Here is a 20,907-nt window from a genome sequence, read left to right as displayed (position 1 = left end):
CGGGGCGCGATGGGGCCGGGGGTGGCGGTGAGGGGGCGGGGGGGGGGCGGTCCGGGGGTCCCGGTTCGGGGTGAGAGTTCCGGCGTTTTCTGGGTCCGGGGCGAACCCAGGGGGAGTCCCGGTCCTGGGGTGTCCCAGTTTGGAGGGTCTCGATTTCGGGGGGATCCCGATTCTGGGGGGTTTTATGGGGGTGATTCTTGGTTTTGGGGAGGCGTCTCGGGGGTCTCGGTGACTCTCCCATTTCCCCCCAGCGCTCCCTCCGCCGGGCCTGGGCCGGCGCCCGGCGCTGCCTGCACGGGACAGTGCCCACCCGCGCCCCCCCCCCTCATCCCCATCGTGGTGGAGCAGACGGTGAGTGGGGAGGTGGTCTCGGAGATCCCAAACCCCCTCGGCCCCCTTCGGACCCTCACAAACCCCCTTGGCCCGACCCAGACCCCTCCGAGCCCCCCAGACCACTCCGACCCCCTTCAGCACCCCCGGACACCCCCTCCTTTTCCCCCAGAGCACCCCGCGATCCTCCAAACTTCCAGCCCCATCCCAGCCTCCCCCTTGTTTCCCGGACGCCCCCAGACCCACCCCCGGACCCCTCTTTTCTCCCCCAGGGCCGGGGGGAACGAGCCTACGACATCTACTCGCGGCTGCTGCGGGAGCGCATCGTCTGCGTCATGGGGCCGGTGGGTACCCCCGGGGGGGGGGGCTCGGGGACCCCCAGACCCGCCCCCGAGAGCCCTGGGAACCCCCTGACCCCCCCGCGGCACCACCCAGATCGATGACAGCCTGGCCAGCCTGGTGATCGCCCAGCTGCTGTTCCTGCAGTCTGAGAGCAACAAGAAACCCATTCACATGTACATCAACAGCCCTGGTGAGGCTGGGGAGGGGCTGCGGGACAGAGGAGGGGGCTTGGGGGAGGCGTGCAGGGTCTGAAAGGGGGAGAAGGGGAGATGTAACCACATGAAGAGGATCATGGACCCCAAACCCCCTCTCCCTGGGCGCAGAAAGGGGAGGGTTGCGGGGTTTTGGGGGAGTTTGTGGGGTCAAGGAGAGTTTAGGGGTGTCACCAAGGGGGTGTCTGCCCGCATCAGGGGCTTGGTGACCCTCCCTTGGCCACCGAGGGAGGTTGGGAGTCCCAGGGCTGTTGTGTCTCTTTGGGGTGTCCGTGGAGTTTTAATGGCTTGGAGGAGGTTGGGGGTCCCAGGGGGGAGTTCAGGGGTCCTGCAGGGGGTTTGGGGATGCCCCTGTGAACCCTGTCCTCCCCCCAGGAGGATCTCAGTGATTCCCCCTCACCACATACACCCCCGTGGGCGCTGGGGGTCCTGGGGGCTGTGGTGGCTCTTTGGGGTCCCCGTAGGGGTTTGAATGTTTTTGGGGTGTCCCTCATGGGGTTTTCCCCCCGCAGGGGGCTCGGTGACCTCAGGGCTGGCCATCTACGACACGATGCAATACGTGCTGACCCCGGTGTGCACGTGGTGCGTCGGGCAGGCGGCCAGCATGGGCTCGCTGCTGCTGGCGGCCGGCGCGCCCGGCATGCGCCACGCGCTGCCCAACGCCCGCATCATGGTGCACCAGCCCTCAGGGGGGGCCCGGGTACGGTGGGCAGGGGGCTCGGGGCACGGCAGGCAGGCCGTGCTCGAAGCTGGAGGAGCAATTGTGGGGAAGGGGGGAAGGGCTTGGGGAGACCCTGAAACGAGGGGAGCACAGAAATGGGGAGGGGCGCGTTCCCCGTGTTGTGTGTGTGGGGAGGGGACTCTAAAAGATGGGGGCCGACGCCTTGAAGGGAGAAGGGGGGACCCTGGGTGGGGGGAGATGTGCTGGGATCCCCCAGGGGATACTGGGGGGAATGTGTGGGCATGCCCGCAAGGCTGTGGGCAGGGCTGGAGATGGTCCAGACTCCCCCAGACCCTCCTGAGCCCCCCCAAACCCCACAACCAGGGCCAGGCCACCGACATCGCCATCCAGGCCGAGGAGATCCTGCAGCTGAAGCGCCAGATCAATGGGCTCTATGCCAAACACACGGGGCAGCCACTGCCCGTCATCGGTGAGGGACCCCCGCATTCCCCTGGGACCCCCACATGTCCCAGGGCCCTCCCTGAGCCCTCAAGAGCTGCGGGCTCTACGCTCGAGGGGCAGGCGCTGCCCATCCGCAGTGAGGGACCCCTCAAAGTCCTGCAGGACCCCCCAAGTTTCCCCTGGAGGTCTCCCTGACCCCCCTGTGCCTCCCCAGAAGCTGCCATGGAGCGGGATCGGTACCTGAGCCCGGTGGAGGCGCAGGAATTTGGGCTTCTGGACCAGGTACTGGTGCATCCCCCACCACGCGGCGAGGACGAGCCCCGGCTGGTGCAGAAGGAGCCCCCCAACAGCCCCTCTGGGCCTCCCCAAATCCCGCTGGCATCCTGAGACCTCCCCTGGGGGTATTGGGGCACCCCTTTGGAGTGGGGGAGCTCTGGGAACGCCCCTGCTGTGTGGAAATAAAGGGCTGTGGAACCCAAGTGAGTCCTGGAGGGATTTTGGGGGGAGTCAGAGTGGTGCTGGGGGCTGGGAGGGGCGATTGAAGGGGGCCAAGGATGCGCTGGGGGGGAAGAGGGAGGATTTGGGTTACATGGGAGCATTTGTGGGGTCACAGAGTGATTTGGGGGGGACAGTGAGAGACTGGGGGGAGCCCAGGAAGGGCTCTGGGTTTGGGGGGAGGGGGGGTTTTGATGGGGGTGACATTGTGAACCCCTGTCCGAGTCCTCCAGGCCGCCAGGCGGCGCCCTCCGTGCCCAGCTCCGGAGCCTTCGAGACGCCCGGCGGCGACCGCCGCACTCCCGCCATGCACCGCGCGCGCGGCCTGTGGCGGGCGGGGGTCGCCGCGACCCTCGGGGGGTCCCGGGCGATCTCGGGGGTTCCCGGGGCCGCTTCGGGGTGTCCCGGGGCGGGATTGGGCCCCGAGGCCGAGGCGGACCCGGCGCTGCTCCGCGCCAGCAGCCCCGAGGTGGCCCGGCGGCTCCGCGGGCTCGCGCTGGTCCGGGGCGGCTTCGTGAGCGAGGAGGAGGCGGCGGAGCTGCTGCGGGAGGTGGAGCCGGGGCTGGGCCGGGGGCGGTACCAGAACGACCACTGGGACCGGGTGAGAGGGGTGAGGGGGGCCAGGTCACAGGAGTTTGGGGGTGACAGGGGTCGGGGGGCTCAGGGTCAGAGGAGGTCAGAGGGGGTCGGGGGGGGGGCTCTGGTGGGGAGCGTCACAGAAAGTCCCTGACCGGACCAGAGGTCATTCTGAGGTCAAAGGTCAGAGTTCATCGCCCGCTTTGTCCTCCCCAGGCCATCACCGGGTACCGAGAGACGGAGCGGGGCCTGCGGGGGGGTGCGGGGCGGGCGCTGCTGCTCCGGGTGACCCCCGCGTTCCCCCCCCGCCGCCCCCCCCCGGCCCAGCGCCCACGTCCTCGACCTCCTGCCCGGGGGCCGCGTGGGGCCGCACGTGGACAGCGTCAAGGTGGGGGGTCCCGGGGGGGTTCCTGGTGGGTTTGGAGGGTTCGGGCGGCGGAGTTTTGGGGTCCTCGGGCGGTTTTGAGGGGTCTCAGGTGTGTCCCCCCCCAGTTCTGCGGCTGCACCATCGCGGGGGTGTCGCTGCTGTCCCCCAGTGTCCTGCGGCTCCGGAGCCTCCAGGACCCCCAGGACTGGCTGGAGCTGCTGCTGGAGCCAGGGTCCCTCTACGTCCTCCGGTGGGTTTGGGGCAGCCCTGTGCAACCCCCCCGTGAGGGTTTTGGGGACCCCTGTGGTGATGTTGAGGACCCCCTGACCCCCCGATCTCCTCCAGGGCCGCTGCCAGGTACGAGTTCACTCACGAGATCCTCCCGGATGAGGAATCGTTTTTTGGGGGGCTCCGGGTGCCGCGGGGCCGCCGGGTGGCCCTGATCTTCCGCAATGACCCCTCCGGTGAGAACCCCCCAAACCCCCCCAGAACTCCCTAGTTTCCCGTGCCGGTACTCTTCCCACCACCCCCTTCTGGGGAGAGCGTGGCACGGTAAGAGCCCCCCCAGCAGGTTCTGAGCCCCCCAATCCTCCTGAGACCCCAAACTGCCCCCAGAAGCTCCCCAAAACCCATCCAGGACCCCCTTAAAAACTCCCTGGATCCCCTAAACATCCCCAGGGACCCCCGAACCTCCCAGGAAAGACCCCCCCCAAATCTGCCTCAACCCGTTTCTGTGTCTGTTTCTCCACCCCAGAGACGCCTCCAGACCCTCTCAGCGACCTCCCAGTGTTTATTGAGGACACCCAGGATTCCCCGCCCCCAAAATAAACACTGACACCCCACACTTGGCTCTTGGGGGGCTGTTTTGGGGGAGCTTGGAGGAGGAGCCTTTGGGGAACCCCCAAACCCCCCTGAGCTGATGGTCAGGGGGTGCTTTTGGGGGTGTGGGGGGTGATGGGAGGGACCCCCCAAAACCCCCCCCCCCCGACAGACGGGGAGGAGGTTTTGGGGGGAGGAAGGGGGTTATTTTTGAGGGGGAGTGGCAAGGGGGAGTCGGGGGGGGTATTTTGGAGGGGGGCTCACCCCAGGCAGGCGCAGGCCCCTGCTGAGAGTCGTGGCAGCCGCTGCCAGCGTAGCCCCGAGTCCAGGAATGCCACATCCTCGTAGCGGGTGGGGCGGCAGCAGGGACCCCCCCCGGCCCCCCCGGGGCCCAGCACAGCCCCCAGCGCCAGCCCGTGCAGGGTGGGGGGTGCGGGGCAGCCCCCCCCGCAGTAGCGGAACACCACGGTCTCAGGGGAGGGGTACCCCAAACCCAGGGCCCCCACCCCCACCGAGACGCTGCGGAGCCCACACGGGGGGGCAGCGGCGGGGGGGGGCGCAGGGGGGCCGCAGCAGAGCGGGAGGAGGAGGAGGAGGAAGGACCAAGGGAGTCCCGGCCTCGCCATCCTGAGCCCCAAAAAAAGTGCCCCGAGAGGTACTTATGGAGTGTGGAGGGGGAGGGGCTTTGGGGGGGGGGGGGGGGGGGGTTAACCCTGACCTGCCCAGAGGGGTTTGGGGGGACATTGACCCCCCACCCCAGGGGAGATTTTGGGGGGTGGGGTGCCTTCAACTGGGGAGGGGGAGTTAATGGGGACCCCACCCACCCCAAAAATTGGGGGATGTGAGACCCCCAGGACCCCCCCCCAGGGGTTTGGGGGGGTCATTTGGATAGTGGAGACCCCACCATGCCAGTGAGGGGGAAGTGAGATCCCCAGGACCTCCAGACTCGAGATCCCCCTCAAAAAAAAGCAGCTGAGTGGGGTTGGGGTCTCAATCTACTCCCCCAGGACTCCCCACCCCCCCCCCCAAAATAACTGGGACCCCCAAACAACTGCCCATCCCCCCCAGGGCTGTTTTGGGGTGAAACCCCCTGGGGGAGGGAGGAACTTTGCCCCGACCCCCAAAGGAAGGGGGGTCATGGGGGGGGTTCGTTCTGGGGGGGCCCAAAGCCCCGCTGGGGGGGGTGGAACATTCCAGCGCCATGGGGAGTGTGGGGCTGGCACAAAATAGGGGAAAAAAAGCCTAAAAATAGCAAAACATCCCAATTCTGACCCAAAAACCATGCCGAGTGTGGGGGGGAATCTCTTCCCTGCCCCACCCCAGGAAAATTCCAGGGCCCCCCAAATTCCTGGGGAGGGGGCAGGGGAGTGATGAGTTTGTTCACAGAAATTTGGGACAGGGGGTGGGAGTCAGGAAAAGGGGGGGGTGGTACGGGGAAAGGGGGGCATCTGGAGTGGGTGGGTGGGGGCTGGGAAAACTGGGGGGCTCCTGTGGGAATGGGGGGGTTCCCGTGGGATTTGGGGGTTCCAATGGATTTTGGCATCCCTGTCCTGGAGATACTTCTAAAGGAACTTGGGGCAGCAGCAGGATGGCTCTGGGGTTTTGGGTGGGTCTCTGTGGATTTGGGGGTTCTGGTGGCTCCAGGGGGGGTCCCTACTCCTTGAGGAAGAAGTGCATCTTGTCCGCAATGAGCTTCCTCTCGGGGTCGAGGCGCTTGAGCAGCTGGGCCAGGGCGTTGACGGTGGCATCGCTGCTCAGCCCCGTGCGCTTGGTCTGGAACTTCTTGAGCAGGTCCTTGGTGGTCATGGGCTTCCGGGACAGGTACCGGCGCACGGCCTCCTCGGTCAGCTGCACCTCCCTGCGGGGGCCGGGGGGGTCAGTGGGGCCGGGCTCCCACAGCCCCTGCTTGCCCAGGCTCCCTCCTGATGCCACGGACTCACCCGCTGCTTGGGGTCGACTTCCCGGAGTGGGGCTGGGGCGTGCATTTGCCCGAGGGGGGCCCCGGCTCCACCTTCAGCCGCTTCTGGGGAGGGGGCTCCGACCCCCCCGGGGGGGCCCGGCGGCCTGGGGGAGATGAGAAGGTCAGGGGCAGTTTGGGGGATCCCTGGGAGGGAGTTGAGAATCGCTCCCCGCTCCAAAGTGTCGCTGTGACCCCTCCCCAAGTGTCCCTCACTCCCTCAAAAATCCATCCCGAGACCCCTCAATACCCCCCCCAGACCCCCCGACCCCCCCCCCAGACACTCCTGGACCCCCTTCAGTGTCCCCCAACTGTCCAAAACCCCTCCCTTGACCCCCAACTTTGCCCCAGAGCCCCCAGTACCGCCCCAGACTCCAACTCCCCCCTCCAAACCCCCCTGGCACCCCCAAACCCCACCTTGCTCCAGCCTGGCAGCCGCGGCCCTGAGGGTCCCCCCGGTGCCCCCTGAGTCCGTGGGGGTCCCAGGCCGGGAGCCCCCCCTGGAGCTGCTGCCTGAGGCCCTGCGCTCCCGCTTGGGGGGGGTCTTCTTCTTCTGGGGTGGGGGGAGAAGAAGGGAGGGGTCAGGGGGTGTCCAAGTCCCCCATGGGACCCCCGAACCCTCCCAGGACCCCCCCTCACCGCCATGAACAGTGCTGAGGATGTCTCGCTGTCGATGTCGCTCTCCTCCGATGTCTGTGACTCGTCGCTGCTTTCTGGGGGTTGATGATGTCCAGAAACCCAGTTTTCTAGGGCTTTTCCCCCAATTCCTGCTGGGGGGGTCGGGGGGGGGGGTCTTACCCCTCTTTTTCTTCTTGTCCTGGGGGGTGGGGGTAGCTTTTCCCTCCTCTTCCTCCTCCTTCTCCTCTGGCTTCTCCTCCTCGCTCTCCTCGCTGCTCTCGCTTGCCTCATCGATGCCTTTGTTGGGGGAGGGTCCTGAGGATCTTGGACCCCAAAAATCCCCCCAGTCCTCCCTCAGGAACCAAGAGTGGGGTCCCGACCTCCTCCCCAACCCCACCTTTTGGGCCTTCCTCCTCCTCCTTGGGCGCTTTGGCTTTGCTGGCGTCTTCCTCGCCAGAGCTGCTGCAGGACAAGGGGGATTGGGGAGATCAGGAGGGGATGGGGGGAATTTGGGGGTCCCAAGGGGGATTTCAGCATCCCCGGGGGAGTTTGTGGGGGACACTTTTGATGGGCACAGTGAGGTTGGGGGCATCACAAGGGGTCCCCACTCCCCCCAGAATCCCCCCAGGGACCCCCCAAGCTCCCCCCAGCCCCATTAAACCCCCTCAGTGACCCCACAACACCCCAATACTCCCCCAAACCCCGCAGGACTTCCCTCTCAAGTTCCCTCCAGGGAGCCACAAGCCCTTGCTGTGGTCCCTAAAATCCTTCCAGGAACTCCCAAACCCACCCAGGAATCCACAAAATTCCCCCTTAATCCTCCCTAGACCCCTCCACGGCCCCCCAAAACGCCCCCAGGTCCCACCTGGAGCCATCAGACATGTAATCCACCTCCTGGCCCTCGAAGTCACCGTCATCGCTGTCCTCGAGAGCTTCGTCCTCTGAGCCCTTCCTGCCCTTCTTCCTCCTCCTCCTCGGGCCCCCTCCGGCAGCCTTCGGCCTCGCTGCCTTCTCCCCTGGGAATTCCACACGTTTGGGGGATTTCCAGGGGATTTAGGGGGAATTCAGTGAGGATTCTGTGGCTTTTGGGCATTTTTTTGGGAGGATTTGGGGAGGTTTGGGTGGATTTAGGGGAGAATTTGGGAGGCTTTGGGGGGGATTTGGGTGTGGTTTTAGGTGGATTTTGGGCTTCCCTCCTCACCCTTGGCCTCACTCTTCTTGGAACAGGGGGATTTTGGGTGGATTTGGGTGGATTTTGGAGAGATTTAAGGAGGATTTAGGGGCACTTTGAGGAGGATTCTGTGAGATTTCAGGATTTCCCCTCTCACCCTCAGCCTCGCTGCCCTCGCTCTCCTCGGAGCTGAGCTCCAGATCCTCCTCCAGGTCGTGAATCCGGAGCCCCCCGCCCTTGCCCGGGGCCTTCCTCCCCTTGTCCTTGTCCTCGTCCTCCTCGTCCTGGTCCCGCAGGCGCCGCTGCTGCATGATGCTGAAGTGGTTCAGCACCTTGTTCCTCCTGGGGGGCATTGAGGGGGCTCAGCAGGGCTGGGAGGGGATTTGGGGGGGCCCTGAGGGGGCCTGAGAGGGCATTTAGGGGGCCAGGGAGGTGCCTTACGGCATCTTCAAAAGGATTTGGGGGTCTGGGAGGGGATTTGGAGAGTCTGGGGGGATCTGGAGGGAATTTGTGTGGGCTCTGAGGGGATTTGGAAGGGTCTTGGAAAGGACTTTGGGGGGCCTGGGGGGGGGCTCTAGAAGGGGATCTGGGAGAGAATCTGGGGGACTTTGGAGGGGATTTCGAGTGTCTGGGAGGGGATTTCGGGTCTGCCCCGTGGTTTTTGGGGTCACCTCTCCCACTCCTCCTCGGCCTCCTCGGCCGTCAGGGTGCGGTGCCGGGCCAGGGGGGTGAAGTTGTACCAGTTCCGGACCGGGAAGGCCTCGAAGGCGCCGTCGGGGCACTGGGTGAACACGTAGTAGGAGGCATTTTCTGTCACCCCTCCCTTCTTCACCCCCCGGAACCTGGAAAACGGGGATCACCATCCCAAAGTCACCCAGAATTCCCCCAAACTCCTTCACCACTCCCAAACCCCTGTTCCTTCTCCCATTCCATTCCTATTCCCATCCCCATCCTAATTCCCACCCCAAATCCCGAATTTCCCCGCTCCCCTCTCACTTCCTGCCGGTTTTCCCGTTGACCCGCAGCAGCCAGGGCTGGTCCTCAGCCCGGAATTCCCGCAGGACGATCCCGTATTTCTTCCTCCGCGCCTCCTCCCGCAGCTTCCGGTGGAATTCGCTGCCGGCGCCGGACTCGGGCAGCTCCTCCTCAGCGTAGATGCGCTTGTTGCTCATGTCCCGCTCCATGCGCGCCTGGGCGCGGATGCAGGAATGATCCCGACCCCAAATCCCGGCGTTCCCAGCCCCCAGGTCCCTGAATCCCACTGCCGATGGAGCAGGAGTGGAGCAAGATCCCAAAAGATCCCAAATCCCCCCTGGACACGGACTGGGATGGATCCAAATCCTGGACCCCAAATCTCGCTGTTGCCAACTCAAACCTTGCCAACTGGAGGAGTGGGAATGGATCCGGGACCCCAAATCCCCCCCGGACGCCCCTCACCTGTGCCCAGGTGCTCAGGGTCACTCTGTCGGCGCTGTTGAAGGCCATGATGTTGTAGCGTTTTGGGGTGTTCCTGGGGGAGGTGCAGAAATACCCCTCAGATCCCCTCCCCCCCGGATACCCCCAGAGACCCCTAAAACAACCCCTGAACCCCCCCAGCCCCTTGGAACCATCCGAGACCCACCCAAAAACTTCTCCTGAGAACCCCAAACCGCCACAAACCTCCCAAATATGACACCCCCAAATCCCCCCCACTGAGATCCCCGAAACAGCACCCAACCCCCCCGAGACTCTCCCAAACCCCCTGCGACTCCCCAAATCTGTCACACTCAACCCCCTGACTGCCCCCCAAATCACCTGAGAGCCCTCGAAACCACTGAGAACCCCCCAAATCTGATAGCCCAAACCCCCCCCTATATCTCCCAGAGCCCCCTAATTCTCCCTGGGCACCCCCAAACACTTCCTGAGCCCCCGCAAACTTCCCGAGCCGCCCACTCACTTGGGCACCCTGACCACGTACTCGGTGACCACCTGGGAGCTGCTGCCCTGCGGGACAAGGGGGAGTTTGAGGGGTCCCGGGGAAAATTGGGGGTGTTTGGGGAAGTCCCCGAGGGGGTTTGAGGGTCCCACGGGCATTTGGGGAGGCCCAAGGGGTCCTGGGGGGGTCCCCCGGAAGTTTTTGGGGGGTTTAGGGTCCTGGAGTGGGGGGTAGGGGTCCCCCAAGGGGTCCCGGGGAGGTTTGGGGGGTCCCGGGGAGGGTTTTTGGGAGCCCCCCCCCCCACTCACCAGTGCGGCCATCGTGGGGGGAGAGGGGAGCGCACCCCCAGATCCAGCTCAGGGGGTCCTGGGGGGGAAAGGGAGGGAGATCAGGGCCTGGGAACCCCCAAAGCCGGGACCCCATCAAAGTGGGGATCCCCCCACACTCCCTCCCGGACCGCTCAGAGGGGCCTCCAGACCCCACCCGTCCCTCCCAGGACCTTCGCAAGCTCCTCCCAAGTCCCTCAGAACTCCCCCAAGGCCCTCACAGGGACCGCCAGGAGCCTCCGACCCTCCCCGGGCCCCTCCGCCCGCACCGCCCGCTCCGGCCCCGGCCCCGCCTCCACTTCCTGCCGGAACCGGAAATTCTGCATCACATGACCGGAAACACAGCCTGGAACCACACCCACGTGACCGGAAGCATCGCTCCGTCCGGCCGATGCGTCGCCGTGGCAACCGCGGCGGTCCGGGCCCAAAACCGCCCCGGTTCCACCCGAAAGCCCGCAGTTTGCGCCCCAAACCTCGTCTTTTCATCCCACAACCACCATTTTGCACCCCAAAACCTGCAATTTTCATCCCCAAACCACATTTCTCACCCCAGCCCCCCATATTTCACCCCAAGACCCCAATTTTACCTCCAAATCCCCTCCAATTCCCCGCAAAATTGGGCTTTTCCCCCTTTTCCCCAATTCGTCCGCATTTCATCTCAAATCCAGAGTGGTTTTTGTTCCGTTTATTTGTGAAGTTAAAAACAAGCGGTAAAAAGTAAAAACTTTGAGCCTTCGGTGGTCGGAGTTTTCCAGATGCTCCGGATCGACACGGACACGGCGGGGGGGGGGGGGCGGCCGGGGGGGCTCGGGGACCCCGGGAGGAGGTCCAGGGAGGATTTGGGGACCCCCGGGGGGGCTTGGGGAATCCCAGGGGGCCTTGGGGACCCTGGGGGGGCCTTGGGGGGTCCCCAAGGGGGAGTTGGGGGCCCTTGGGGGAGTCTTGGGATTCCCAGAGGGGGTCTGGGGGTCCCCGCAAGGGGACGGGAGGGTTTGGGGGGGGGTTTTGGGGTTCCCCAGGTGGTTGGGGGTCCCGGGGGGATTTTTGGGGGATCCCCAGCGGCTCCCAGGAATGTTCGAGCGGCTCTGGGGGGGGTTTGCGGGTAGAAAGGGGGCCGGGGAGGGGGGAGACCTCCCCCCAGGGAGGTTTTGGGGGGTCGTGGGGGGCCACTCGCCCCGTCCAGCCGCGGCCGCTCGCCCAAAACAAAAGGGGGTCACAGACGGGGGGGCACGTTGGGGTCACTGAGCCTGTGGGGGGGGAAGCAGGGTGGGTGGGGGGAGACCCCAGACCCCTCGGGGGGGAATTCTGGGGGGTCCCTGGGGGGCTTTGGGAGAGGCCAGCATGGGCTGGGGGGCTCCTGCAGTACCAGCCCCTCCCCCAACAGGCAGGGTGGGAACGCCCCAAGGGGGTTCTCAGAGAGTTTTGGGGGGGGCCCAGGGGGAGCTCTGAAGGTGTTTCGGGTGTCCAGGGCTGGGGTTTGGGGTCTCGGGGATGGAATTTTGGGGGTCAGGACATGCTGGGGGGGGGGCTCCTGCAGTGCCAGGTTTGGGAAGGTCTGGGAGAGGTTTTGGGGGGGGTGCTGAGCTTTTTTGGGACCTCCTGGTTGGTTTTGGGGGTGCCGGCCGGGGGGGGGTTTAATGCACACCCCAGTGGGGGGGGGCTCTATCAACACCAACCCCGCCCTGGGCAGGGAGGCTGTTCCAGGAGTTTGGTGCTTCCCGGGGGGCTTTGGGCAGCCCGGGGGGGTCTGGGGGCCGTACCTGCTGTCCCTGCTGCGCGGGGGGGGGCGCGGGCCCGGCCCCCCCGGGGGTCTGCCCGTAGTACGCCGCTTGCTGCCGGTAATACTCGGCCCAGGCCGCGCTGTAGTCGGGCTGGGGGCCGGGGGGAGCCCCGGGACCGCCCCCCGAGGCCACCTGGGCCGCTGCAGGGACACCGTGGGGGCACTCAGGAGGGGGGGGGATGTCCCCAGAGCCCCCCCCCCGGGTGGGATTTTTGGGGGGACTCACCTTGTTTCTTGTAATATTCCTCCCAGGCCTTGGTGTAATCCTGCTGGGGGGGGGGCCCCTGGCTGCTGCGGCTGCTGGCCTGGGGGGGCACGGGGGGGTTTAGGGGACGCCGGGGGGGGGGGTTTAGGGGTCCCCAAACGGGGTTAGAGGGGACAGAGGAGCAGATGTGTGGTCCTCAGGGGACATTTGGGGGGATATAGCGGCATTACAGTCACCTAGGGGCAGTTTAGGGGGTCAGAGAAGCGGATTTGGGATCCCCAGAGTAGTTTTGGGGGTCAGAAAGCAGATTTGGGATTGAAGGGCAGTTCAGGGGATCCTGGGGGGGCGGTTCAGGGCTCTCTGTGAACGGTTTGGCTCCCGGGGGGCGTTGGGGGGTCCTCAAGGGGAGGTTTGTGGGTCCCAGGGGGTTTTGGGGCTCGGGGACTCCTGCAGTGCCCCCCCCTCCCAGCAGAGGGTGGCACGGGGAGCCCCAGGGCAGATTTTGGGGAGTCCCACGGGGGGGTTTGGAGGTTCCCGGACCCCCCCCCAGATTCAGGGTGCCCACCTAGTTTCTTGTAGTACTCCTCCCAGGCCTTGGTGTAGTCGGCCTGGCCGGTGGGGGGGGGCTGGGGGGGCTCCCCCTGCACGGGGGGCGCGGCGGGCGGGGGCTGCGCTGGCACCGGCCCGGGGGGCTGCTGGTAGTAGTGCGAGTAGTAGGCGGCCCAGGCCGCGTTGGGGTCCGGGGCGGGCGCCTTGCCTGGGGGGGGCCCCAGAACCAGGGTGTCAGCCGGGGGGGGCCCCAAATCTGGGAGGCAGCAGCCCCAAATTTGGGACTCATCCCCCCTATAAACACAGCATGTTCCCAAACTCAAGGCAGCACGGTTGGAGGGTCACAGCTGGGGGTCGGACATTGCCCCCAGATCACACTGGGGGGGTCCCAAAAACCCCACCGTGAGCCCCCGAATGCAGGGGAGACCTCCAAACTCAGTGACCACCCCCAACATCCCACAGAGGGGGTTACATCCCACACACCGTTGGGGTCTACCCCCACTTTGCTCCCCCCCCCCAACCCCCAAAACCCAGTGGGTCAGCCCTGGGGAGGTTCCCCAAACCCTTGGGAGGCCCCCCAAAAAGCAGGGCCCCCCAGGTCCCGAGGGGTCGCGGTACTCACTGGGGTCGTGAGGGGCTGGCGGCTGCCACTGGGGGTACGTGTTGCCCCAGCCCTGGGGGGGGTACTGGTGGGGGGGTGGTCCCCCCGGGCTGCAGAAAAGGGGGGTCAGGGGGGTCGGATCTGGGGGAGAATCCCCAGAACCCCCCCAAAAAAGGCCAGTACTCACTGCGGGGGGGCTCCAGGGGGACCCTGGTTGAAGGGTCCAGGGTTGAAGGGGCCCATGGGGCCGGCAGGGCCAGGAGGACCCCCTGGGCCGGGACCGGGGCCGACGGGGCACAGCGGGCCCTGGGCAAGGAAAATTGGGGGTCAGGAGAGGTTTGGGGGACCCCAGGAAAGGTTCTGGGGTCCCCCCAGAGAGATCTGGAGTTGGGGTGGGGGGTTGGGTCTCTTGCAGCACCACACATTCCCCACCGGAGGGCGACACCGAGACCCCAAAGAGTTTTTGGGATTACAGGATTTTTTATGGGGATTCGGGGGAGTTTTGGGTTCCCCTATGAATATTTTTAGGGTGCCCCCACCTCAATCTTCTCCTCGATGAGCTGTTTGGCGTGATCGATCTGCTGAGGGGTCCCACGGATCACAAACAGTTTGAAGTTGGGGTCCCCGTTGGGGGGGAGCTGCCGCGAGATCTCCACGAACGCCCCTGTCTGCTGGTTGATGGCCTTGACGTTCTCCCCCCCTGCACCCCAAAACCCCCTGCGGTAAGAGGGGGCACCCCAAAACCCCCCCCAAAGCCGCTGGGAGCCCCCAGTCCTCTCTGGGACCAGCAAAACCTCCCCTGGGGATCCCAAAACCTCCCCATGGGAACTCCAAAACCCTCCCAGGACCCCCAAACTCTCCCCAGGACTCCAAAGCCCTCTGGGGACCCCCAAACCAATGTGGGGACCTCCAACCTCCCCAATGAGCACCCCTCAGAGAAGGAAGGAGAAAGGGCTTTTTGGGGTGGGGGGGGTGTCAGGTGCTGGGATCTGGATGTTTTTGGGGAGCATTTGGGGACCTTATGGGTGGTTTGTGGGGGGCTCGAGATGATTTGGGGGATCTTGAGGGTCTATGGGGGTCCAGGGGAGTTATAGGGGTTCAGGGGGAGCCTGGAGGGTGTTTCAGGGGGATTTTGAGGAGGATTCAGGAAGCCTGGGGAGGGAAATTAGGATCTGGGGAGGTTTTGGGGTCTGGGGGTGCTGTGAGGGGGTTTTAGGTGGGGCAGTCAGGAGGGGTTCAGGGGAAGAATTAGGGGGTCTAGGGAGAGATTTGGGGAGTCTAGGAAGGGATTTTGGGGGTGTTCGTGGGGATTTCGGGAGCTGGGGGGGGAATTGGGAGGTTTGGGGGGTCCCAGGGGTCGCCCCCCCCTCACCTCTGCCAATGACCAGCCCGCACTTGTGGGTGGGGATGGAGAAGGTCATCTCTCCGCCGGGGGGGCCCCAGCTGCCCTGGCCCCGGCCCCGGCCGCGCCCCCCTGGTGGCAGCCCCGGCCCGGGGGGTCCCGGGGGGCCGCTCTGTGGGGAGGGGGCGTCAGGGCCGGGAAGGACCCCCAAAACAGGGGGGACACCCCCCCAAAATCATCCCTGCCCCAACAACAGCTCCTCCCCAAAATAAATCCCCCACCCTCAAAAGAGCTCCTGCCCCTCCCCTAGAACAGCTCCTGTCACCCCCAAAACTGCAGCCCCCTCCCCAAATTACCCGCAGGCTCTGCAGCAGCTCACTGACAGTCCCCCCTCCCCAAAGCCCCCTCCCCAAGGTGCACCCCCTCCCCAAATTACCCGCAGGCTCTGCAGCAGCTCACTGACAGTCCCCCCTCCCCAAAGCCCCCTCCCCAAGGTGCACCCCCTCCCCAATTACCCGCAGGCTCTGCAGCAGCTCACTGACAGTCCCCCCTCCCCAAAGCCCCCTCCCCAAGGTGCAGCCCCCTCCCCAAGGTGCAGCCCCCTCCCCAATTACCCGCAGGCTCTGCAGCAGCTCACTGACAGTCCCCCCTCCCCAAAGCCCCCTCCCCAAGGTGCAGCCCCCTCCCCAAGGTGCACCCCCTCCCCAATTACCCGCAGGCTCTGCAGCAGGTCGTTGATGATCCTGGCTGCGTGCTCGCAGCGCTCTGGGGGTCCCATGATGTGGGCGATTTTCTCCGGCCCCGTCCCATCGTCTGTGGGGTTTTGGGGGTGGGGGGGGGTCACGAGGGGTCCCCACGCCCCCCGGTCAATGGGGATGGGTCTTCCTTGGGGGGAAAAGGGGCTCCCCAAACCTTGCTTGAACTGGATCCGCACCCCGGCGTCGTTCTGGATCTTCTTGATCATCTCCCCGCTGCGGCCGATGACGACCCCGACCGAGTGTCGCGGCACCGGCACCTGGGGGGATTTGGGGGATTTGAGGGTCCTGACCTCCCCCTCCCCCCATTTTTTTTTTTCAGTGGAAAATGGGGATTTTTGGGTTAAAGAATGTGAGTTCTAGAGTGAAAACGAAAATTTTTCCATTGAGAAACGACATCATTAGAAACTGGAGTTTTTCGTGTTGAAGAACAGGATTTTCTTGATGTGAAAATATTTTTTTGAAAAATAAGAACTTTTAAAATTGAAAAATAGGATTGGTTTCTGATTGAAAGCTGAAATCTAAATTGGAAAATGGGATTTCTTTGAAAAACGGCAATCTAGAAATAAAAAATTAAGGAATTGGTTTGAAAAATGGGATTTTTTTAGAGTGAAAAACGGGGGCTTGGGTTGGCATTTCTCTGTGAAAATTCACATAAAAATTCGGGGTGAAAAAGGAGATAGCTGAGGTGAAACATGAGGTAGTTTGGTTTGAAGAATGGGGTTTTTTGGGGTGAAAAGTGAAGATTTTGGGATGAAAACGGGATTTTGGGGTGCCAAATGGGATCTTGGGGGCACACTCACGTCGATGCCCCCGCCCAAGCGGGCGCCGTAGTCTGAACGCTCCCCAAATCCGCCCTGGTCACGCTCCCGAAGGATGTCCAGCACCATCTCACAGGCTTGCTGGGAATGGGGGGTGTGAGGGGTCAGCTGGGGGTTATTTCAGGGAGCTCAAGGTTATTTCAGGGGGGGGTTTTGGGCACTTCTCACCTGCACCTTGTAGGGCTCCCCAATGATCCGCAGGGGTTTGTCCACATTGGTGTTTTGGGAACCGTCTTGGATCAGGATCATCTTCACCCCCGCCCGTTCCTGGGGGGCACCAGGACCCCTCAGCACTGACCCCCCCCCCCGCCCCCCAAACCACCCAGGGATCCCCCTGGGGAGGTTTTGGGGTTCCTGGAGCTCTTGAATGCTCTTCCCCCCTTCCCAATCCCATCAGAGACCCCCAAACTCCGCTCACTGACTCCAAAGCCCCCCAGATCTCCCCCATGCCCACCCCCCCCAGGGGAGTTTTGGGGGCACCTGGAGCTGTTTGATGGTCTCCCCACCCTTCCCGATGACCAATCCTGCTTTTCCTGCTGGGATCATCAGCTCCTGGACTGTCCCGTTCTGGCCGTTGGCGGCGTCGGGGAAGGGTCCCGGGGGGCCCCCCCGGCCCCGGGACACGATGTCATCCAGCAGCGCCTTTGCCTTCCTGGGGAGGGGTTGGGGGGTCACTGAGAGGATTTGGGGGGGAGTTTAGGGGAGATTTGGGAGGGTTTTGGAGTCACTAGGGGATTTGGAGGGGTCATCTGGGGGTTTAGGGGAGATCTGGAAAGAGCTAGGCAAAATTTGGGAGGTTACAGTGGGGTTTGGGGGAAACTTGGGAGGTCACTGAGGGGGTGCTGGGGAGATCCAGGGGGAGGTTGGGGGTCCTGGGGAGATTTAGGGGGGTCCCAAGGCTGTTTGAGGGTCCCTAAGTGGGTCCCAGGGGGCATTTTGGGGTCCCCAAGCAGTATTTTGGAGGTCCCTAATAGGGTTCTGGGAGGGGTTTGGGGGTCCCAGGGGTATTTTGGGGTTCCCAGGGGGATTTTGGGGTCACTCACTGCACGGACTCCGGGGACCCCGTCAGGGACACGCTGCGCTCCGGTAACCCGCCGCTGTCTGGGGGGGCACGGGGGGGTCAGCGGGGGTCCCCCCGCATTTGGGGGGCCAGGGCTTGTCCCCTCCATTTGAGGGGCACGGGAGGGTTTTGGGGTCTCCGCCCTCCTGTACCTGGGGAGATCTGCACTTTGCAGCCCGAGTCCTGCTGGATCTTATTGATCTGCTCCCCTCCGCGGCCGATGACTGCGGGGGGAGGACACAGAGTGGAGTTTGGGGATGGCCCCAGAGGTCTCTGGAAGGTCCCCAAGCCCCCGGGACCCCTCCAGGATCCCGCCAGACTCACTGAGGCCGACCATCCCATCGGGGACCCGGTACTCCTCTGTCACCGTTGTCCTGGGGAACACCAGAGGGGTCAGGGGGTCCCCAAAAAAATGCCACGGGCACCCCAAAAACCCCCAGAACCCACCAACACCCCTCCCAACTCCCCAAGGCCGCTTTAAAACCACCCCAAGACCCCACGAAAGTCACCAAAACCTTCAAACCCTCCTCCCGAGGACCCTTCAAACCTTCTCCCAACATCTTCAGTATCCCCCTAAAAAAACCCTCAAATCCCGAGGACTCCAAAGGACACCCCCCCCCCCCTCCTTCCAGACCCTTAATAAACCCCGCAGGAACCCCCAAAAGAACCCCTGCCACCCCCCAATACCCCCCGGCCCCCCATACCTGGGTGGGGGGTGGATGGGCCCCATCGGTGCCGGCAGCGCTGGGGGGGGAACCTGACCTGTCTGTGGGGGTCCCCCCAATTTGGGGGGGGGCCCCAACTTCCTCCCAAGACCCCCCAACTTCCCCACCCCCCAACCTCTCCCAGACTCCAAACCCCTCCAAAATCCCCCAAACCACCCCAAGGACTCCCCAGAGAAACCCCTTGAGACCCCTCAAACCTGCTCCAGACACCCCGAAACTCCCCAGGACCCCCAACCCCTTAACCCCCCTCAAACCTCCCACCAGACCCCATGAAAGTCCCTCCAGGACATCCAGGCTTCCCGTTGGCCACCCCAAACCTCCCCTGGGCCCCCAAATACTCTTTGGGAACCCCCAAACTGCCCCCGGGGACCCCTTAAACCTCTCCAGGACATTCCACAGCGCCCCCTCCTGGGAACAGCCTGGTACTGGAAGAGCCCCCCCAAAACATCCTGACCACTCCCCCCACCCTGAGACTCCCAAACCCACGCCGGAGACCCCCAAATCCCACTCACCATCCCCCTGTGCTGCCAGTTTCTTGCTCTCAGGCTGGTCTGGGGGAATGATGTGGTGTTAGGGACCCCCCGATTGCCCCCCCCCCCCCGAGGTTTTGGGGGTCCCCCCACGGTCTGGGGGGTTCTCCCCGGGTTTGGGGGTCCCGAGGCCCCCTTACCGCCATCCTCCAGCTGCCGTTTCTGCCCCCCGAAGCCCCCAAAATCGGGAGGGGGGGGGTTGTTGTTGGGCACCGGCGGTGCTGCGTCCCCCCCGATCTTGGCTGCGATCTGGGGGGGTAAGGGAGGAGGTCACCCCAAAATCGGGGGGCCTGAAGGCCCCAGGGAGTCCCAAAACCCACCAGGGACTCCCAGAATCCCCCCTCCCTCCCCCGCAGGACACCCAAACACTCTGAGATCCCCAACTCATAAAGGAGATCCCAAATCCCTCCAGCTCCCCTAAAACCTCCCCAAAAGTTCCCAGGGGTCACCCTGAAAAACGGTCCCCCTCAAGCTCACGCCGAGACCCCCAAAACCCACCAAGGACCACCCAAACCTCTCACGGAGCCCCCAAAACCACCCAGGAGGCCCCAGACCCACCCCCAGGTGCCCCCCGAGGACATCCAAAACCCCTTGAGAACTCGCAGAAAACCCCCCAAAATGCCCGGTGGGGTCATCTCAAAGTAAAGACCCCCCCAACTCCCTTAGCACACGCAGGAGCCCCCCCAAATTGCCTCAAAATATCTCGGAGGGGGGCCCAAACACCGAGAAATCCCCAAAACAACCCCCGCCAGACCGGGACCCCCCAAAGCCACCGTGACAGCTCCGTTTGAGCCCCCCAGGACCCTCCAAAACCCCGCCGAGAGGACAGAAGTGTCCCAAGCCCACCCAGGGAACCCCCACCCGCTCCTCGAGCCCCCCAAACCCCTTCAAAACCCCCCAAAGGCCCCCCCAAACTCTGGGAACTTGGGAGCCCCTCGAAATCCCTCCCGGAGCGCCCCCGGGCTACGGCGGGACCCCCGAATTGGGGGTGTCGGGGGGGGCAGAGCCGAGCACCCGCCAAGCGCCGCGCCGTTAACTGGGCTGCTAATTACGGTAATTACGGTAATTGCAGCGCCAAAGGGCGCGCGGAGCGGGGGAGGCCCCGGGGCTCGCAGGGAATTACGGTAACGGGCCGTAACTACCGTAATTACGGCGCCGGGATCTGCCGGAACCGGGGGAAAACAACCGGGGGGGCTGCGGGGTTTTATTGGGGCGCGGGGGGGGCGGGAGCTGGGGGGTGGAACGCGTGTGGGGGGGGTCCCGGGGGTGGGGGAGGGGTGACCCCATCTCCCACGACCCCCGGGGGGGGCGGGGCCTTACCGGGAACGTGGGGGCGGGGCCGCGGCGCCCCGGGGGGGGTCGCGGGGGGTCCCCGACCCCTCCCGCCGCCTCCCGCCGCCCCGCCGCGCCCCTCACCTGCCGCGCGCGCTGCACCGCGTCGGCGAACGCGTCCTTACGCCCCGTCCCGCCGCCGCCGCCGCCGCCGCCGCCGCCCCCCGCGCCCCCCCCGGGCCCGGCCGAGGGGGGGGCGGCGGGGGCGGACCCGGGCTGGGGGGGCGGGGGCGGCGCGGGGCCGAACTCGGACATGGCGGAGGCGGCGACGGGCACGGGCCGCGCTCGCCTCGGGCCGCGCGGGGCACGCTGGGAGCGCGGCGGGGAGCCCCGCCTACACCGGCGCCGTGCGGCCAATCGCCGCGCCGGAGCGCCCTGAGTGACGGCGCTCTCGACCAATCAGCGGCTGCGGGCAGCGCGCAGCGGCCAATGGGAGCGGGTAAGACGCCGGCGCGCCGCGATTGAGTCATGTCGGTATGATTGGCAGCCGAACGGGCCAATGGGAGTGCATCAATTGGCTGCCGTGCGTGGGCAGGACTGAGGGGGGCGCAGCCAATCGCGCTGCGAGGCGCGCCTGGGCGGCCCCGCGAGGCGCCGCGATTGGTCAAGGAAGCGGAAATCGTAGAAAACGCGGGGCGAGGAGTGATTGACATTGGCATTGACCAATAACACACAGTGCGGTCTCCGCGCTGCGCAGCGATTGGAGGACGCGTGTGACTGACGGCGAGCGCAGCCAATGGAGCGCGGGCAGCGGAGGAGCGGGGCTTTGTTAGAACGACAGGCGCGGGAATTCATCGGCGGCGGGAAACGAGGTGGCCAATCACAGACGGTGTTGGGGGTGGAGCGTGATTGGCAGTGCGCTCAGCCAATAGCGTGTGTCTCTGCGTGCCCGGTGTCCAATGAGCATCGAGCAGCGAGTTAGGAGGGAAACTGAGCTGAGCAATCAGCGCCCGGCA

General features: G+C 65.1%; 5 protein-coding genes across 10 annotated transcripts; 2 read left to right on the top strand and 3 right to left on the bottom strand.

The window, feature by feature from the left end:
* Positions 1-9: 9 nt before the first annotated feature.
* On the top strand, positions 10-2,486 carry CLPP (caseinolytic mitochondrial matrix peptidase proteolytic subunit). The gene is given in 8 exon segments (XM_032094654.1): positions 10-27; positions 252-317; positions 319-351; positions 603-674; positions 766-862; positions 1,397-1,584; positions 1,930-2,035; positions 2,222-2,486. Coding segments are annotated over 8 exon segments (753 nt in total). The 3' UTR covers positions 2,395-2,486.
* A 240-nt stretch (positions 2,487-2,726) lies between these two features.
* On the top strand, positions 2,727-4,289 carry ALKBH7 (alkB homolog 7). The gene is given in 6 exon segments (XM_032094650.1): positions 2,727-3,103; positions 3,295-3,387; positions 3,389-3,466; positions 3,571-3,695; positions 3,791-3,909; positions 4,200-4,289. Coding segments are annotated over 6 exon segments (783 nt in total). The 5' UTR covers positions 2,727-2,809; the 3' UTR covers positions 4,274-4,289.
* Positions 4,218-5,411, bottom strand: PSPN (persephin). Its single transcript, XM_032094667.1, has one exon. The coding sequence runs from the start codon at positions 4,888-4,890 to the stop codon at positions 4,525-4,527; it is 366 nt and encodes a 121-aa protein (XP_031950558.1). The 5' UTR covers positions 4,891-5,411; the 3' UTR covers positions 4,218-4,524.
* Positions 5,412-5,859: 448 nt separating this feature from the next.
* Positions 5,860-10,569, bottom strand: GTF2F1 (general transcription factor IIF subunit 1). 6 transcript variants are annotated; one of them, XM_032094566.1, is made up of 14 exons: positions 10,521-10,568; positions 10,234-10,291; positions 9,947-9,993; positions 9,448-9,520; positions 9,007-9,200; positions 8,682-8,852; positions 8,168-8,352; positions 7,705-7,855; positions 7,237-7,301; positions 7,020-7,136; positions 6,861-6,934; positions 6,639-6,774; positions 6,205-6,328; positions 5,860-6,122 (listed from the first exon to the last, which is right to left on the bottom strand). In XM_032094566.1, the coding sequence occupies exons 2-14, from the start codon at positions 10,243-10,245 to the stop codon at positions 5,918-5,920; spliced, it is 1,554 nt and encodes a 517-aa protein (XP_031950457.1). In that variant the 5' UTR covers positions 10,246-10,291; positions 10,521-10,568; the 3' UTR covers positions 5,860-5,917. The 6 variants fall into 6 exon arrangements, 5 of the variants coding, with proteins under 5 accessions (XP_031950457.1, XP_031950460.1, XP_031950459.1 ...); XM_032094569.1 differs by having other exon boundaries at positions 7,237-7,298; XM_032094568.1 differs by lacking the exon at positions 10,521-10,568 and adding an exon at positions 10,425-10,449.
* Positions 10,570-11,414: 845 nt separating this feature from the next.
* KHSRP (KH-type splicing regulatory protein) lies at positions 11,415-20,221 on the bottom strand. Its single transcript, XM_032094521.1, is given in 21 exon segments — positions 11,415-11,498; positions 12,012-12,172; positions 12,258-12,309; positions 12,311-12,336; positions 12,802-12,993; positions 13,408-13,496; positions 13,574-13,692; positions 13,926-14,086; positions 14,759-14,900; positions 15,441-15,541; positions 15,641-15,743; positions 16,287-16,385; positions 16,473-16,571; positions 16,785-16,956; positions 17,348-17,405; positions 17,517-17,588; positions 17,689-17,738; positions 18,069-18,108; positions 18,602-18,640; positions 18,760-18,868; positions 20,036-20,221. Coding segments are annotated over 21 exon segments (2,064 nt in total). The 5' UTR covers positions 20,207-20,221; the 3' UTR covers positions 11,415-11,489.
* Between the last annotated feature and the right edge of the window lie 686 nt (positions 20,222-20,907).

The sequence above is a fragment of the Corvus moneduloides genome, chromosome 32, assembly GCF_009650955.1.
Source record: "Corvus moneduloides isolate bCorMon1 chromosome 32, bCorMon1.pri, whole genome shotgun sequence".
Lineage (NCBI taxonomy): Eukaryota > Metazoa > Chordata > Aves > Passeriformes > Corvidae > Corvus > Corvus moneduloides.
The sequence above is the reverse complement of the archived record's forward strand: the minus strand, read 5'-3'. Positions and strand labels throughout refer to the sequence as shown.

Coding starts and splice junctions, on each gene's coding strand:
- PSPN (XM_032094667.1), bottom strand. CDS start 4,890: ATGGCGAGGCCGGGACTCCCTTGGTCCTTCCTCCTCCTCCTCCTCCCG.
- GTF2F1 (XM_032094566.1), bottom strand. Junction 9,201..9,447: donor CCCTGAGCACCTGGGCACAG/GTGAGGGGCGTC, acceptor ATCCGCGCCCAG/GCGCGCATGGAGCGGGACAT. Junction 8,353..8,681: donor GCCGAGGAGGAGTGGGAGAG/GTGACCCCAAAA, acceptor AATGCCCCCCAG/GAGGAACAAGGTGCTGAACC.